This window comes from Trachinotus anak, unplaced genomic scaffold (genome assembly GCF_046630095.1).
Source record: "Trachinotus anak isolate AG129_WGS33_773 ecotype Australia unplaced genomic scaffold, CSIRO_AGI_Tana_v1 ptg000007l, whole genome shotgun sequence".
In the NCBI taxonomy this organism is placed as follows: Eukaryota; Metazoa; Chordata; class Actinopteri; order Carangiformes; family Carangidae; genus Trachinotus; species Trachinotus anak.
Genome location: NW_027273858.1, coordinates 3,497,069 through 3,512,110, shown reverse-complemented (window position 1 = coordinate 3,512,110; position 15,042 = coordinate 3,497,069). Strand labels below are relative to the sequence as shown.

Genomic DNA, 15,042 nt, shown 5'->3' with positions numbered 1-15,042 from the left:
ATCAATCATGTGGAATCAATAATGTGTCACTCAGACAGTCTATATGCAACATCCTGTGTTCCCTGCTGTGCTCCTTTTACATGATGGTTGGGAGCTTCAGACACAAAGTCCACAAATGCTTCATTTAAAAATGTCTCAATAATCTTTACATAATATTTTCCTCATATTCTCTCCAAATCATCATCTGTGCTACTACTTTGTAAGTGTTGTCTTAAAGTGAATGTATGTTTCAAATCTTTCCCTCTATATTTGCCTAATTATTGCAAGTCAGTCTCATATTATCCGAATTCTATGCATGAATTTTGTTACTTGCAATTTTTTTTTATTGCTAAACCATGTGAATTTGCATATTAGTGCAAACAGCAGATTTTACATTTATTACTTTTAGATGGTGCTCTAAGTCCTGAACTATCAGCCTATATGTTCTGGATGTAAAATCTGATAAGTAACTAGTAACTGCGATTATCAGATAACTGTGATGAAGTAAAAGTATATTTTTCTCCAAAATAAGTAGAAGTATAAAGTATAAAGAAACAGAAAATGTAAAGCAGAAAGTGTATTTTAAGTATAGTGCTTAGTCTCCTGGAGCAAACACAGGAGGGTCTTTTATAGAACCAGGTTACTGTCACCACTGCTGATCTTCACATATTTTCTTTAGAGAAAGATTATTCCCACGTATGAATATAAACGTTGTTATAAATGTTCTGGTCCACATTCTTTCTGTTAACGTTTTATCTTTTCTGGGAGCAAACAGCACATTCATCTTGCTCACTCGTTTCTTACATGGTTGGTTTGGGATATATTTAAATAAAGAATCGGGGTTTTTCTCTGATAAACTGCAGTCAGCAGGAGCGCTCATAATCCTTTGACTTCACAGCGTCCCTGTGATCCAGGCAAGCCAACCACTCGTCAGATATCGCGGGAATACGCGTCGACTCGTAATGCTTACCGTGAAATCTCGCGATATGTCAATAGCGTTACCCCATTTTCCAGCTGTCCCTCAGTCGGTCGGGATTTCGGAGCCACAGGAGAATCACCGGAAAGGGTTTTGGTGATAAAACAGCTCACTTCATGAGAATATACCACATTATATGGCCACATAAACACGCAACGAGCTACTTTACCCAGTATTCCACCATGGAGGCTGAACTATGAGGTAAGGGTAGTGTAATATGAGTGATGTGAAAAAGACGTTAGCTTATCACTGGTTAGCCTGCTTGCTAGCTTGCGTTGATATATACGTTAGCGCGGCTAGTTGGTGGTTTTTACCCGGTATAGCTTACTAATGTGAGCTTCTAGCTGTCATATTAGCCTGTTTGAGAGCTGTCTAACATCGGTCTGTATAACAAGACCAGAGCGACAAGAAGTTGGAGGACGATGAATTCCAGCTACTATTAACGGCGAGTCAGTACGCTAGTGTTAAATCACTGCATCTGTGCTGCCTGTGACCTATGGTTAACGCTGGCTGGTGTTATCTGTGGTTAACCTTAGCCTCTCTAGTAGCCGGGGTTGAAAATAAAATGATGAATCGACAAGGTCGCTGACAGCGCTAGGGCAGACAGCGACTTTCAGGGTGGAGGTTTTCTCAGTAAGCCTAGCGTTTGCTAACATGAAACCCGATGATAGTCACAGCAGCCCATCTACCTGTCCAGTCAAAAATACCTGCAGAATACCGTAACATCGGTTTGAAACCGTGAGAAAAACTGCCAGTGGTTGTTGAGCGAAGCCCTCTTTGACAGTTGATTCCGATGAAATGATGCAGGAAGTGAGGGTGGATTGTCAAACAGACCTCTCCTGTAAGAGAAGTTAGCACACTCATCCTGCTTGAGGTCAGATCATCCTTTCAGCGTTTTTGGTTGACAAAAGTTACCGAGGACCGGTGAGGTTTCCATGGTAACGTGGATGCTTACACGTGCCTTTAAAGGTGGGAGGATTGCAGACGAAAACACAATGTCCGGTGAGTTAAAGTGCACACGGTGCTACGTGTTGTTTGACTACTATGTTGGTAAAAAAAAAAAAAAAAACTCAGCATGAATATTAACTCATTTCTGTATTGTTTGGAATACTTTGAAAACGCCAAGTTGGTTCTAAAGTGCAAAGGCATATTTGCATTCATTGCCTGTTTTACATGGGCATGTCCTGTAGATAACGCCAGTCCAAAAGTCCCACTTCGAAATTATACTTGATTATGTAAATATCATAAGGTACTCAAAGAATTAAAAGTAAAGGTGCTCAATGCAGAAAATAACTACATTAATGTAAAAGTTGTTGTTGTTTGAGGTGAAGATAATTTAAACTGTTCTTTTGTGAAAGTTAATATAATAGTGAGAAATGCTGTGATAATTCCCCATAGCCCCAATGCTTATTTTGTCCAAAATTCAAAATTATTACATTATAATTACCACAAATTTGTACTTAAGTACAGTACTTGATGTACAGTTACTTTCCACCACTTGATCACACATCCACAAACAAGTTTTGCAGTTTTGTATGGCACAGGCAAAATGCAGTGTTACTTATCAGATGTTCATTCTGCAAAAGGTTTATCTAGAATTGGAACAACTGATTTATCTTTAAGTCGATAAACAGTAAATTAATCTACAACAGCTTTGATGGATTAAACTTTACAGTTGTTTAATAAGACAAAAGTAGCAAATATTCTGTTTGGAGCATCGCAATTGTGAAGATTTACTGCTTTTTCTATGTGAGTGATTTTTCAAGCAAAAATGACAAACAGCTGGTTCTGTCTTGTTCAATTTCAGGAATTGCTTCTTGTTCTTTGATTTTGCGTTTTGGTTTGTTAGGTGGGCAGAAGTCACTTTGCAGTCTGGAAATCTGAGATTTTTTCAATGTTTTCTGTTATTTTATAGACCAGTAGATCATAAAAATAATTGTTCATTCTTGCTTCATCTAGATCTCTGTGTCTTCTGTCTCTTTGTTTTTCTCAGTGCACTACACTGTCATGTCAAGACTGGTGAAAAGTCAGTACAGTTTCAGTGAAATCTGTTGTTCTGAAGTCTGTGAGGAGTCTGGCATTGTCTGTAATATTGAGAAAAAAAGACAGAATTGGTCATAATAGGCTTGTGTGGGCTGCAGTGGCATTATTTCAGACATATGCCGGAGTAGGGCAGTATGTTTCACCCATGATTTGTACTTCGTCTTCTCTATTTACTTAGCTGCCACCATATAAAAAACTGTGTGGATAACCTTCTCCATCTGAATGTTACTTCATGGCTGAAACCGATGTGATCCCCCACAAAAACTTTTGCAGCATAGAGGTGTTACACCTCCTATGTATACAATTTTATTCACATAGTTAGAGTTAGAGGTACACATTTGGCATTATTGTTAAATTTCACACTAACAAGAATTGAATAAATTTAGCTCTCGTATCAATAATGTTTTATGTTTCAGAGACCCTGAAGTTACCAGTATAATCACACACGTACTTTGTTTTTTAAGAAAGTTCAAAAGTTCACTTGATAGCAGTAAACTAGGTTCAGTCAGGGTTCAGCGAGTGCAGCTGTGTTCAGGAAGGTGACTTTGTGTTCCTACTTCAAATGACCTGTGAATCAGGACAACATAATGCAGTCTGTTCTAACACATCCCAGTGCATTCTACACAGTGACTTGTTTATTTCATTCAAATCTGACAGTTCCAAAGGCCACAGTTCATAATCTTATCCGGCAGCAACAAAAGTGGCATGTGTTGTTACACAGGCTTAAGCTAGCCACATGGATCAGGCGGTTAACCCATTTGATAGACTTTTTTTTTTTATCCAAATTGCACAAATGATTTTGTGTCAAATCATAACAAAGAAACCTGACACTGGTCTCATATAAAGTCAGTCATATTATTTGAAAAGGATTTAGTAAACTAATATAAGGGTCGCTGATATGCTCTTGAAGGTTTTTAACTATTTTGCACAATTAGGCCAACTCTCAGTTTATGTGTTTATTCACAGAAATAGAAATAGAAAGGTAGTGCAGGATACACAATGGAATTAATCATCATTTAAATTATGTTTGTGCTGACTGTTAAAGTTTTCCTTCCCTACACTAATCAGGTATTAGTAGGACCAACAAAAAGCTTTTGGGATAATAAAGTAGTCAGCCTGCTTTTTTTTTTTTTAATTTTGGTACTTGAATACACCAATAACCAATTTTACGACTGTGAACATGTTCAGGGTTAAACAAGAAAGTCTGAGAATTTATGATGTACTGGCATTTTCCTTGTGGTATGAGCAAAAGGCTTGATGACTTCATGACCATAAAATTTCCCAGCGCTGTGCTTCAGTTGTGCTCGTTACCAGCCATGGCATTTCACATTGTGATAGTGCTAACATTAGCTAGCTGTGGAGGCTGGTGAGCATGTTGGTGAGGAGGGATGGGAGGAGGGAGCCTGAGGGAAGGATGGAGTGATGCAGGAGGAGCTCATGGAGAGACTGCAGTGGTAATCATCTGTGTGTGTGCGTGTGTGTGTGTGCGTTGGGTGGGTGGGGGTCCTGTCATCTCTCATGCCTCACCACTCGACAGCAGTGTGATAATAATGTCATGGTGTGTGTTGGAGAAAGAGAGACGCAGAGCTTAGGGTCAGTGTCAGAGGGTGTGTTGAGAGTGGGTGTGTCTTTTTAGTGTGTGAGTGAGAAAGAGGGAGGCCATGTAGAGAGAGAGTGTGTGTGTGTGTGCGTGTGTGTGTGAGTGAGTTAGAGGGTCTTGTGTTAACTGCAAATGCGTGTGTTACTGTTTGTGTGTGTGGGAGTATGTAGAGTGTGAGAATGCTGATGTGAAGAGGCTGCAGTTATTAGTACCAAAATCATCATGGTTTAACCAACCACACAAGATAAAGTCCAAGTTGGAAATAATGAGAAATTTCCTTATCAATTAATCTGTGGAATATTTTTTGATTAATCAGTGAATCATTTTGTCTAAAATATGACTGTAAATGAAAATACCCAACATAATTCCCCACACACCAAGGTACCATCTTCAGGTGTCTTGTTGTCTTTGACCAAGAGTCCAATATCCAGTCATGTGTAACAAAGAAAAGCAGTCCTCATATTTCAGAAGCTAGAAACAGCAAATATTTGACAATTTTGCTCAAAAAACTACATCACAAGTTGTGTTTTCAATAACTTCAAACTTTGAATAGTTTAATCGACTGTGATATTGAATGGGGGAAACCGAGCAAATCTTCACATTTTATTTGCTAAATCAGTCAACAATTAATTTTATGTCAGACATCTTGACTGATTAATTGACTCATAACTTCTGCTCTGCTTCATATAGAACAATGGGGGATCAGGTACATGAGGATTTATGGTGTTAGTCAGCACAGTGAGCTGAATAATTTTGTGGAGTATCTTGCATTTCTGGGCCCATTTATGTGTTTGGTGTTTTCTCATTTCTGAAGCTAACTTGCCTAACGCAACTGAGAGGATGTCGTGTTGATATAGTAAATACATAGAGGGACACAGTGGGATGAAACCAAAAAATACTGGAGGAGCCAATAATTCACTCTTACACAGATGGAGTCTAGCTAAGAGTGCTTGGAAGAAATTAGGATCACGAAAGGCATAAACTGCACCAATACAACACCTTTTTCTGAAATGCAACCCAGACTTAGGATCAGATATTGTAAGAATATTTAGAGTTTTTATGTTCATGTATCCAGCATCGTAATATCAGTTGGTGTTCAGTTTTCCCAAATTCATTCATGGAAGAAGGGAAAGAGGAATGCTTGAGGGGTCAGCAGGAAAATAAGAGGGAGGGACAAAGAGAAAAGAGAGTCTGACCCCTAATCTGTATCGTGTTTTGTGTGTGTGTGTGTGTGTGTGTGTGTGTGTGTGTGTGTGTGTGTGTGTGTGTGTGTGTGTGTTTATGCGAAGGGCTTAAACAGGCATCTGCCACAAGCCCTGATAACAGACCAACACTCCAGTTACATCCCAATGCTCTAATTATACAGACTAATCCTGTAGATACAATACATTAGAGAGGGAGAACAGAGCATTAAATCCTCAGTGACAAAGGAAATAGATGCATTATGGTTGCAACAAGAATCTTTAATTTTGAGACATGCAGATCGGCCAAGGGAAGGCGAGACTATGATAAATGCAGAAGATGTTACTGGTAAACATACAGAGCAACTCAGTGGATTCTGTCAGTGACATGGATCCAAAATCTCTTTTAATCTTAAAACTCCTGCATCTGGTTTTTTGGAGGTGTCACAAAGGGTTTGGTGATTCTTACCATGAGTTTGCTTTGGCCTGAGGTTCTGTGGTAAAGTGAGGTTCATAGATAAAAGTCATTTCCACAGCTTTTGAGTTTTGGCAACCTGATATCTCACTAGATTTTGGCATCATGAGAAGTAAAAGTGAGTCCTTAAAAGTCAGTTCCAATTCCTGTAACTTCAGATGAGGATAACAATATGCCCTCTGCTGCAGTGTCGCTGCTTTGTGTTCATTCTAGTTAAGAACCCATGAGGAAAAAAAAAAAAATCAAGCCAGGCTTTCCAACTACGAACAGCTGTTTAGTCTCTCCCATAAATTTATCATTTTTCTGAAGTCAGTTCAAATCGTCTTGGGACTAAACTAACATTCTGTAACATAGTTTACAAGCAGTTTGATCTCTTCCATTAATAGTTTAGTTTCACTAGTTGAAAAAAATGTACTGTAATTGTTCAACTGCTTCAGTATTCTCTAAGTGGCAGCTGTGAAAGTGTGTGTGTGTGTGTGTGTTTGCGTAGGGTGGGCTTTGTTCCTCTGACCTAGTTAAGCTGGTTACTTTGTCCTCCCACTCCAATGATAATGGGACACACATACACACACACACACACAATTTTCAACTCAAGAAATGGTCTTAGAAAATATCCACAGCATGTGTGCAGTAACTGTTTCTGGAAAGAGACGTTAAGTTTTGTTTTTGGATGGAGCAAACTAAATTCCATCCACCTACATTATATTGTGGTTGTGGCTTAAGTCTGAGAAGTGGATATCTTTGTACACAATCAAATAAAACCAGTGCTACATGGCTAGTTACCACTAGGGCTAAATGGGAAAAGAATTTTTGTGATTTGGGTGAACTGGCCCTTTAACCGGGTATCTCCTCATCTCATAGTAAGAAAGCTAAATGTTTGTTTACACTTGGAAAAAACTCAGCAACCCACACATACACTCACACACCCCGATTAAGTCCTTGTCTGTTGCAATGTGTGTCAAACTATTATTGTGGATCGTCCGCTGGTCGCAGGGATACAGGGGAGGGAGGCAGGTCTGGATCTGATTAACATACCTCTGCTAGGACAGAGGTATGTCACACGAACACGCACATAGATGGATGTGTTATTGTGAGGGTGTAGGGCGCTGCTTTATTTCATTTTTTTTTAACAGATTTAAAAAATATAATTAGGACATAAACCTTGAATATCACTTTTTCTGCTTCTGAAGGAATTTCCATAAACACTGTTAAAAGATTCTGTGAGGTTTTTGCAAATCAGTCATTGTTTTTGTCACTGACTATAATTTTGTCCATCACATCAGTAAATTCTACTGAAAATAACTAGAGTTTTTTGATTATTGCAGTTAAATTACTGAGTTTGCAATAACTTTTATGTATTTTTCTTTGGCAGGTGGGTTTTCTTACTGTATACGTGTACATGAACATCGCATGTTCTCAGAAAAATCCATCATCTTCAAAAATATAATTTCCCTGTTTTTTTTGGTGTCTTTTTAGTCTGTAACTTTCCAGTTTGTATCGCCTCTAAGAAATGCTGACTTAAAAAAGACTCCAGTAGAGCTTTTTACAGGCCAACAGTAGAAAACTGGTGTTCACTGTGGTCAGCTCCCAAGTGAGAATGTGTGTAAATGAGGGAGTGTGAAGCAGTGTGGGCTTGAAAACAAGCAAGTGTACTCAGGCAGCCTGCCCTGCATAAATAAAGGTTTGGTGCCCTGTTGACATGCACAAGCATGACTGACACACACGGTCCAGTCTCCAGTGGACTGGGCACTAGTCTGAATACTGGGTGACAACAGAAGATTGATGCAGATTTCTTCATGTTTTCTCCCCTTTTCATACAGACTAATCCAAAAAGTGGCATTTAAAAACTTGTGACTGTACGTACCTCACTGAGAACTACTGTCTTTATCGGGTTTGTGTTTTTGTGTGTGCATACATCTCTGCATCAAAACAGACATTTAAGATACAGCAACCATAATCCTAAGAGGCTCACTTGGCTGGAGACCAAATAGAAATTCACAACTTCAGCAGTGAAGGACAGCAGAGTGGAAAATTAACTCCAGATTTGTGCTGGAAAATCGTTTACTCTGACTGAGTTTGTCTACTATATCAGCACCTTTGGCACGAGACCAGCCATTATTCGGCCCCTTTAACGTGCTGTTAAGCATCCAGTTGGATTTCCGACCTTGCTGGCAAAAGATAGCCCCTGCACTATGAAAGCATTTTTGTGGTACACCAGTGAAATGCTGTTGGTGGTGATGGTGAAGTGGTTACGTTACTGCATTATTCAGCAGTTAAATGCTCAGTGAGGTGGGATGGTACTGATCTGATAAAGTCGTCTTCTCTTTTTCTAAATGTGCTCCAGGTGTTGTGTAGCTGCTGACGACTGAGTGAACCATGGCGCAGTTCCCCACCACATTCACAGGTCAGTATGAGTGTGTGTGTGACTGACATGAATGAGAGGTAGAATGAAAGGTGATGTTCATATTATCCTCTCATGGTTGTCAGCTAAGAGTCCATTAGAAGACAAACCACAGCTTCTCATAAGTCCACTCTGATTTTCATCATTTTAACACCCACATCTTAAAATCTCCATAAGATCATAATCTGTCTGCCAGGTAAATAAAAGCACTTCAGGAGAGAATAAAGGGTGCGAATAATATCACATGACGACAAGACAAATCAAAAATATAATGCCCCAGAATCAGTTTAACAATAAGTCCAAAAATGGCATACATGGAGACATGAGAGGCTCTGGCAACCGTCAGAGAAACAATTGCCAAAATTGGTATCAAAGAGAGCCTGGAGGCAGACTGACAGATCTCCCATCAGGACACGGACAAACAGATGGAGACAAAGAGAAACTGACTCCAAATTCTTGAAAATCACACAGTGTGAGATTTGTCAAGCTATAAACAGATTTTTAACTGTAAGATAGAACATATTGTGCACTTGTCTCTGGGCTGAATGAGGACTAGTCACCTGAAACATTGTTTATCTGTGGTCCATGATATAAGAGACACAACTGAGGCTGAAGTTGTAAATAGGGAGGTCATAATTAAAATTCCACATAATATCTAGTTTTATTTCAAAATATTGATATTATTGGACAGGTATCAATAAAATAGTCATTTGGACAATAACTGTTAATAGCTCATTGCCAATAGCGTATTTCTCTGCATTCTGTCTTTGAAAACATTGTGGTAGAAAAATCCACGGTATAAATGTAAAATCAACTGAATAAACATGCTTTCCCACAATTGTTCCCACAGTAGTTAACAAAAGGAAATTATTTCTGTCAGCAGTAATGAGTCACTGTGATTCACTAAACATGTTAATTGCCAGTAATGGTACAGGATGGAGCTGTCAGTTGGAACTAAAGGGAACCACAGCTCTGATTAGATAGGTTCCTAACTAACTCTGATCCGGCATTCAATTTATATGGTTAAGAAAAATGCAACAAAGTGGACAGTGGGCTATTAGCAGAGCAGACTAATAACTGAACAAAGCCACTGATGGAGCGGTAAAGCCGACTGCAGTCAGTGTTTTTCTCCTCACAAACCATAAACAGAGAATCGTAAAGGTCTTTATATTGTCTCAGGTACGATGGTAGTTAGACACTGGGTAACACCCATCACCGAGAGTCTGTTGTGTTGCAGTTATTGGCTACATTTTAGATGAAGTGACTCACCAAAAGACTCTGTGTCAGCAAATGACGAATCTGTTAATTCATGTCAGTGAATCGCTGAGTTCTAGGGTTTCTCTCCTCATCAGTCTCTGAGTTGACTCTCTTCTGAAGTGTAACTTAATGTGAAACCTCGAACAGGAACTGAAATTCATGACTTGCACATTCTTCTCAATCTTCTCCCTTTTCTGCCTCTGTCTGTGCTGAGCTTTGTCTTGGCCTTCAGGTTTGGTATCTAATCTGTAACTGTGTCGTGTTTTTTTTTTTCTTGTTTTTGTTTTTGGTGTGATAGGTCCAGATGTGTTTCTGATCTCAGTGGATGAGAGAGCCAAACATGATCAGCAGTTTCACAGCCTCTCTCCTACTGCCGGGGGTTACATCACAGGTAACAGTCTCTCTCTCTCTCTTTGTCTCTCTCTCTCTCTGTCCATCCCTCCCTTCCCCTCATCTGCACACCACACATAAAGTAAAGCAAGTCTTATATTTTCAGCATCCACCTGCACACTGGGGTCCATGTGATGTAAATTTCATTATCGCCCTCCAATTTGTTGTTTCTGTGTGGCCACCAATATAAGGGCACCAACTGGGCGTGTACTCCTCTAAGTGGACTCCAAGTGGAATAGAAAGAAGTGTAGTAACAACAACTATGTGTCCATGGTGTGTGCAGCTGTGCATGTGCATGTCTGTAAGGGAGTATAATTGGAGCCTAAGTGGGCCCTCTGGAAGTCCACAGTAAGTCTGTTTCAGGCCCCTTGTGGTCCTGATGAATTGTAGATCTGGACAGCCCTCAGCACTCGCGGACTTAATGGGCGCGTTTCCAGGAAGTCTGCAAATACAGTGAAGTCCAGACAATATGATTCAGCCATGGTCTGAAGAGGCTGTTGTTTTTAGATCTGCGATGTGATCTCACATCCTGTTCTGTTTGTCTGTCAGGTGACCAGGCCAAGAACTTCTTCCTTCAATCAGGACTGCCCCCTCCCATCCTGGCCCAAATCTGGTGAGTCCCACTGCCAGAAAGCTGCTCAAGCTCAGAGGCTAATACATATGAAGTAGCCAGTTCAATAATTTCTATATTTAGTGGGTTTTTGTCAAACAGTGCATCATTTATTTATTCTGTGTGTACCTGCAGGGCTCTGGCTGACATGAACAGTGATGGCCGCATGGATATCCACGAGTTCTCTATTGCCATGAAACTCATCAAGCTTAAACTCCAGGGTCACCCTCTGCCCCCTACACTTCCTCCTAGTATGAAACAACCCCCTCTGCCTTTACCCCCACAGGGCGGCTTTGGTAAGACGCATGTAAAATCACACTTTGTGCTATGAATGTAAGATTTTATGTTGACAGCTGTTGGCAACCCATATTGTTCTGTTTAGAAAAAGGGTGGTGCCCTGCTGCTTACAGTTAATACAGAGGAAACGCGGCATAGAGTTTAATGTCATAACATAGATGTAATCTATTGCGGCTTATGTGACAACTGCTGCATCAAAGTTTTCTGTCTTGTTGCCCTTGAAAAAAGGCTGTGATAAAATCATGATTTGATAAGAATGAGTCACTTTGTCTTTTTTAGATGTCATATTGAAAATGTTTGTTCTCACTCTCTCAGCTCCACCTCTTTTCTACTGTGCAAGTGCCGATCAGTAAAGTTTTGGTGCAAACACAGTATAATGTAGTAATAGTCTGTGGCTCTCACACCCCATTCAAAAGTATAAATATATAATGTCAAATTCAGCAGCAGAGAAGTATTGATTGTAGTTTTCACTAATGCTCAGTGCAGCGTTTGACAGCTAATGTGTACGTCTGATAATCACTTACTGTATATCTGTTTATCTTCAGGCATGCCCCCCATGCCTCCCCTCCCAACTCCCATCCCAGCTCCCCTGCCAGGCGTACCCCCGCTACCCCTGCCCCCTCTCCCTGTCGGGGTGTCTCCCCCTCTGGTCTCGTCTGCCCCACCGCCCCTCCCCCAGCCCATCGCCAATGGCGCTCCTCCCACAGGCATGATGCAGCCCATCTCAGGCTTCTCCCACCCAGGTAACATAAGAGCAGTGGGGATGGGAGTGTTGAAATGTTTGTGTTAGAGCTGTTGTAAGAGTGGGCAAAGGTCTCAGTTTTAAGCCTCTATTTACACATAATGTCCACATTCATATTTACATTGTAGACAGTCAGGTGATGGTTAATGTCTGTAGTGTTCTGTACTTATCTAAGTAAAAGCTCATTGTGTTTTAGTGAAGTAGAAGACACCATAAATCTTGATGCAGAGCCAGGTTTTAGTGTCACACTGTGAAAGAATTACATGAATGAAATAAAATGTACAAAATGTATAAGCTGCTTGTAAAGTGAAGAAGTTGAGTATTTTACTGCATTTTCAGACTAAAAATGTATTCTTTGCTGTCCCTCTCAGCTCCATCTGTCAACAAGTCCTCATCATTCAATCGCTCCAGTACCAAGTTGCAGAAAGGCTCATCCTTCGATGCTGCTAGGTAGGTCAAATAATCTGAAATGCTGACAACATTGTGCTTGATAACAATAATTGTTAGCTTGGTCATGGTCGATCTTTGTGTCTTTTATCTTACTGAATTTTGTCTTTTGGCCTTTTTGTATGAAGTTAGAGTAAATGTAGGCTGTAAACCTAAACCACTCAAGGAGCATTGGAACATTCTGATTGTGCAACCTACAGTACATATTACTTTTGGTTTTGCCTTGTTCTGTGGTAATTCCTGGGTGTGCCTTTTCATTGCTTCTCTTTTTGCTCTGAGTGAAGTCACTGTACTCTCTCCTCAGTAGTCAGCCCCCCTCTGATTGGGCTGTTCCTCAGTCCTCAAGGCTGAAGTACAGACAGCTTTTTAACTCCCATGACAAGATGATGAGTGGACACCTCACCGGTACATACACACACACACACACACACACAAACATCAATTGTGATAATGTCTTTCATTTTTGCTGAAGTATTTAAATGTGTGTGTGTGTGTGTGCGTGTGTGTGTGTGTGTACATTTCCCAGGTCCCCAGGCTCGCACAATCCTGATGCAGTCTAGTCTTCCTCAGACCCAGCTGGCCACAATATGGTCAGTACATTAAATACCCACCTGAAATTCAATCATTTAACAAAAACAGGAGATGCATTTAAAAGACAACAGTTCCAGAGTTTGTTCCATCTTTTTCTCCTCTAGGAGTCTATCAGATATCGACCAGGATGGAAAGCTAACAGCTGAGGAGTTTATCTTGGCCATGCACCTCATAGACATGGCTATGTCAGGGTTACCGCTGCCCCCTGTGTTACCACCAGAATACCTCCCACCCACATTCAGGTAAATACTGTAACCAAATACCACATTAACTCACTAACTGAGAGCATTATGCTGGGTATGTGCAGATTTATGCAATAGTTGCCATAAATACTCATGTATATTAATTTTAGCACCAGTTGATGTTTTGAGTGTCAGCTTAAATATGAAAACAGTTTTTACCTTTTCATGTTTTACAAATACAAAATATTTTTATATGTTTATATTGGACTAGTTATTTTAAACTGTGAACACAAACTGAAGTTAATACAACGTGTCTCACAGATGTGTGGAGTGACAATATCAAACAAGGGCAATTTGATTGTGTTGTTATCACTCTCTGTGTGTTAAAGGCGTGTGCGAAGCGACAGTGTTCAGTCAGACCAGAAGAGCGTCCAGGAAGAGACGGAGGAGGAGATTGAGAGCAGCCAGGAAAAGAAGCTACCAGGTTTGGTCCTTGTCAGCATTGGAAGTGGACACCATCATGTTACTGCTTAAACTGGGACTAGACCTTGTCTCAGCCTTCTTAATTAATGGGCTGTGATAGCTTGTTTAACTCCTTTTGTCTGCACACAGTGACATTCGAGGATAAGAAGAGGGAGAACTTTGAGCGAGGAAACTTGGAGTTGGAGAAGAGACGTCAGGCTCTGCAGGAGCAGCAGAGGAAAGAACAGGAGAGGCTGGCTGCACTGGAAAGAGAGGAACAGGAGAGAAAGGTGGACTACTGACTCTTCATTTCCACCCTGTGCATTCAGAATTTGAATCGATCATGGTTTATCACTTGTATGTAACATTTCTGCTGCATTAGTAGCCACAGTGCTGTCACTGTACCAGCCACAATCTTCCATGTCTTTAAGTGTTAGTAAGTTCATCTGAATTTATCAAAAGTGTCAAAACCATAAGGAACTGAAAATGAATTTGGGCAACCCATAACTAAATAATAGAACTGTTTGTTCTGCCAGCTCATGTTTGTGTGTTTGTGTTTCAGGAGCGTGAACGTCTAGAGCAGGAGAGGAAGCGACAACAGGAATTAGAAAAGCAGCTGGAGAAACAGAGAGAGCTGGAAAGGCAGAGAGAAGAGGAGAGACGCAAAGAGATAGAGAGAAGGGAGGTAAGAAGAGAGGCAACGAGGAGAAGAGCAAGTGATTACCCAGTGTCTGCATTTTAATTGAAGAGTTATGCTTGAGTTGACGTTCAGCTGCTGCAGATGTGTAATTACATCTGTTGCAGACAACTTAGAGGCCTTTCACTGCTCACCACCACCCTCTTTACATCTCAGCTCTTACAGTAACAGCCTAATTCGCACTCCTGCAGCAGATGGCTTGTTGTGTATAATGAAGTATGTCATCTGATGTGATATCTGACCTTGCAGTTCTTTGAAGTGTAATGTTGCATTGTGAAAGTAAACAGAACTCTTTGGTGTGTGTGTGTTTGTGTGTGTGTGTGTGTGTGTGTGCGTGTGTGCCCAGGCTGCTAAGCGTGAATTAGAGCGCCAGCGTCAGCTGGAGTGGGAGCGTCAACGTCGGCAGGAGCTTCTAACTCAAAGGAACCGGGAGCAGGAGAGTATAGTCCTGCTCAAAGCCAGGAAGAAGACCCTGGAGTTTGAACTGGAGGCTCTGGTAATCAAAACACAGACACCCACACCTAGTCATAGCATAATCAAACAGGCTAGTGCATGAGAGAATATAGTCCCTGTCAATCATGCGTGTCACATTGTGGAAAGCTGCACGGCAGTTGTTTATAGTCATAGCAGATTGATATAAGCTGCTGAGGAGATGTTGGGAAGAGAGATGCGCTCAGGATATCACCCAGCAGCAGCACTGCTATCTTGTATA

At 40.7% G+C, this 15,042-nt stretch overlaps 1 protein-coding gene across 5 annotated transcripts in view; it reads left to right on the top strand.

Moving 5' to 3' along the window:
* Nucleotides 1-133: 133 nt before the first annotated feature.
* itsn1 (intersectin 1 (SH3 domain protein)) overlaps nt 134-15,042 on the top strand; it is a 45,729-nt gene continuing 30,820 nt past the window's right edge. The window contains exons 1-14 of one of the 5 annotated variants that reach the window (XM_071479979.1): nt 134-1,156; nt 8,599-8,658; nt 10,211-10,303; nt 10,852-10,915; nt 11,048-11,208; nt 11,755-11,952; nt 12,323-12,401; nt 12,703-12,803; nt 12,925-12,988; nt 13,094-13,231; nt 13,561-13,655; nt 13,784-13,923; nt 14,196-14,318; nt 14,677-14,826. In XM_071479979.1, coding sequence (XP_071336080.1) covers nt 8,631-8,658; nt 10,211-10,303; nt 10,852-10,915; nt 11,048-11,208; nt 11,755-11,952; nt 12,323-12,401; nt 12,703-12,803; nt 12,925-12,988; nt 13,094-13,231; nt 13,561-13,655; nt 13,784-13,923; nt 14,196-14,318; nt 14,677-14,826 — 1,434 coding nt within the window. In that variant the 5' untranslated portion in view covers nt 134-1,156; nt 8,599-8,630. The remainder of the gene's footprint in view (nt 1,157-8,598; nt 8,659-10,210; nt 10,304-10,851; nt 10,916-11,047; nt 11,209-11,754; nt 11,953-12,322; nt 12,402-12,702; nt 12,804-12,924; nt 12,989-13,093; nt 13,232-13,560; nt 13,656-13,783; nt 13,924-14,195; nt 14,319-14,676; nt 14,827-15,042) is intronic. The other 4 variants (XM_071479977.1, XM_071479976.1, XM_071479975.1 and 1 more) reach the window with 4 other exon arrangements.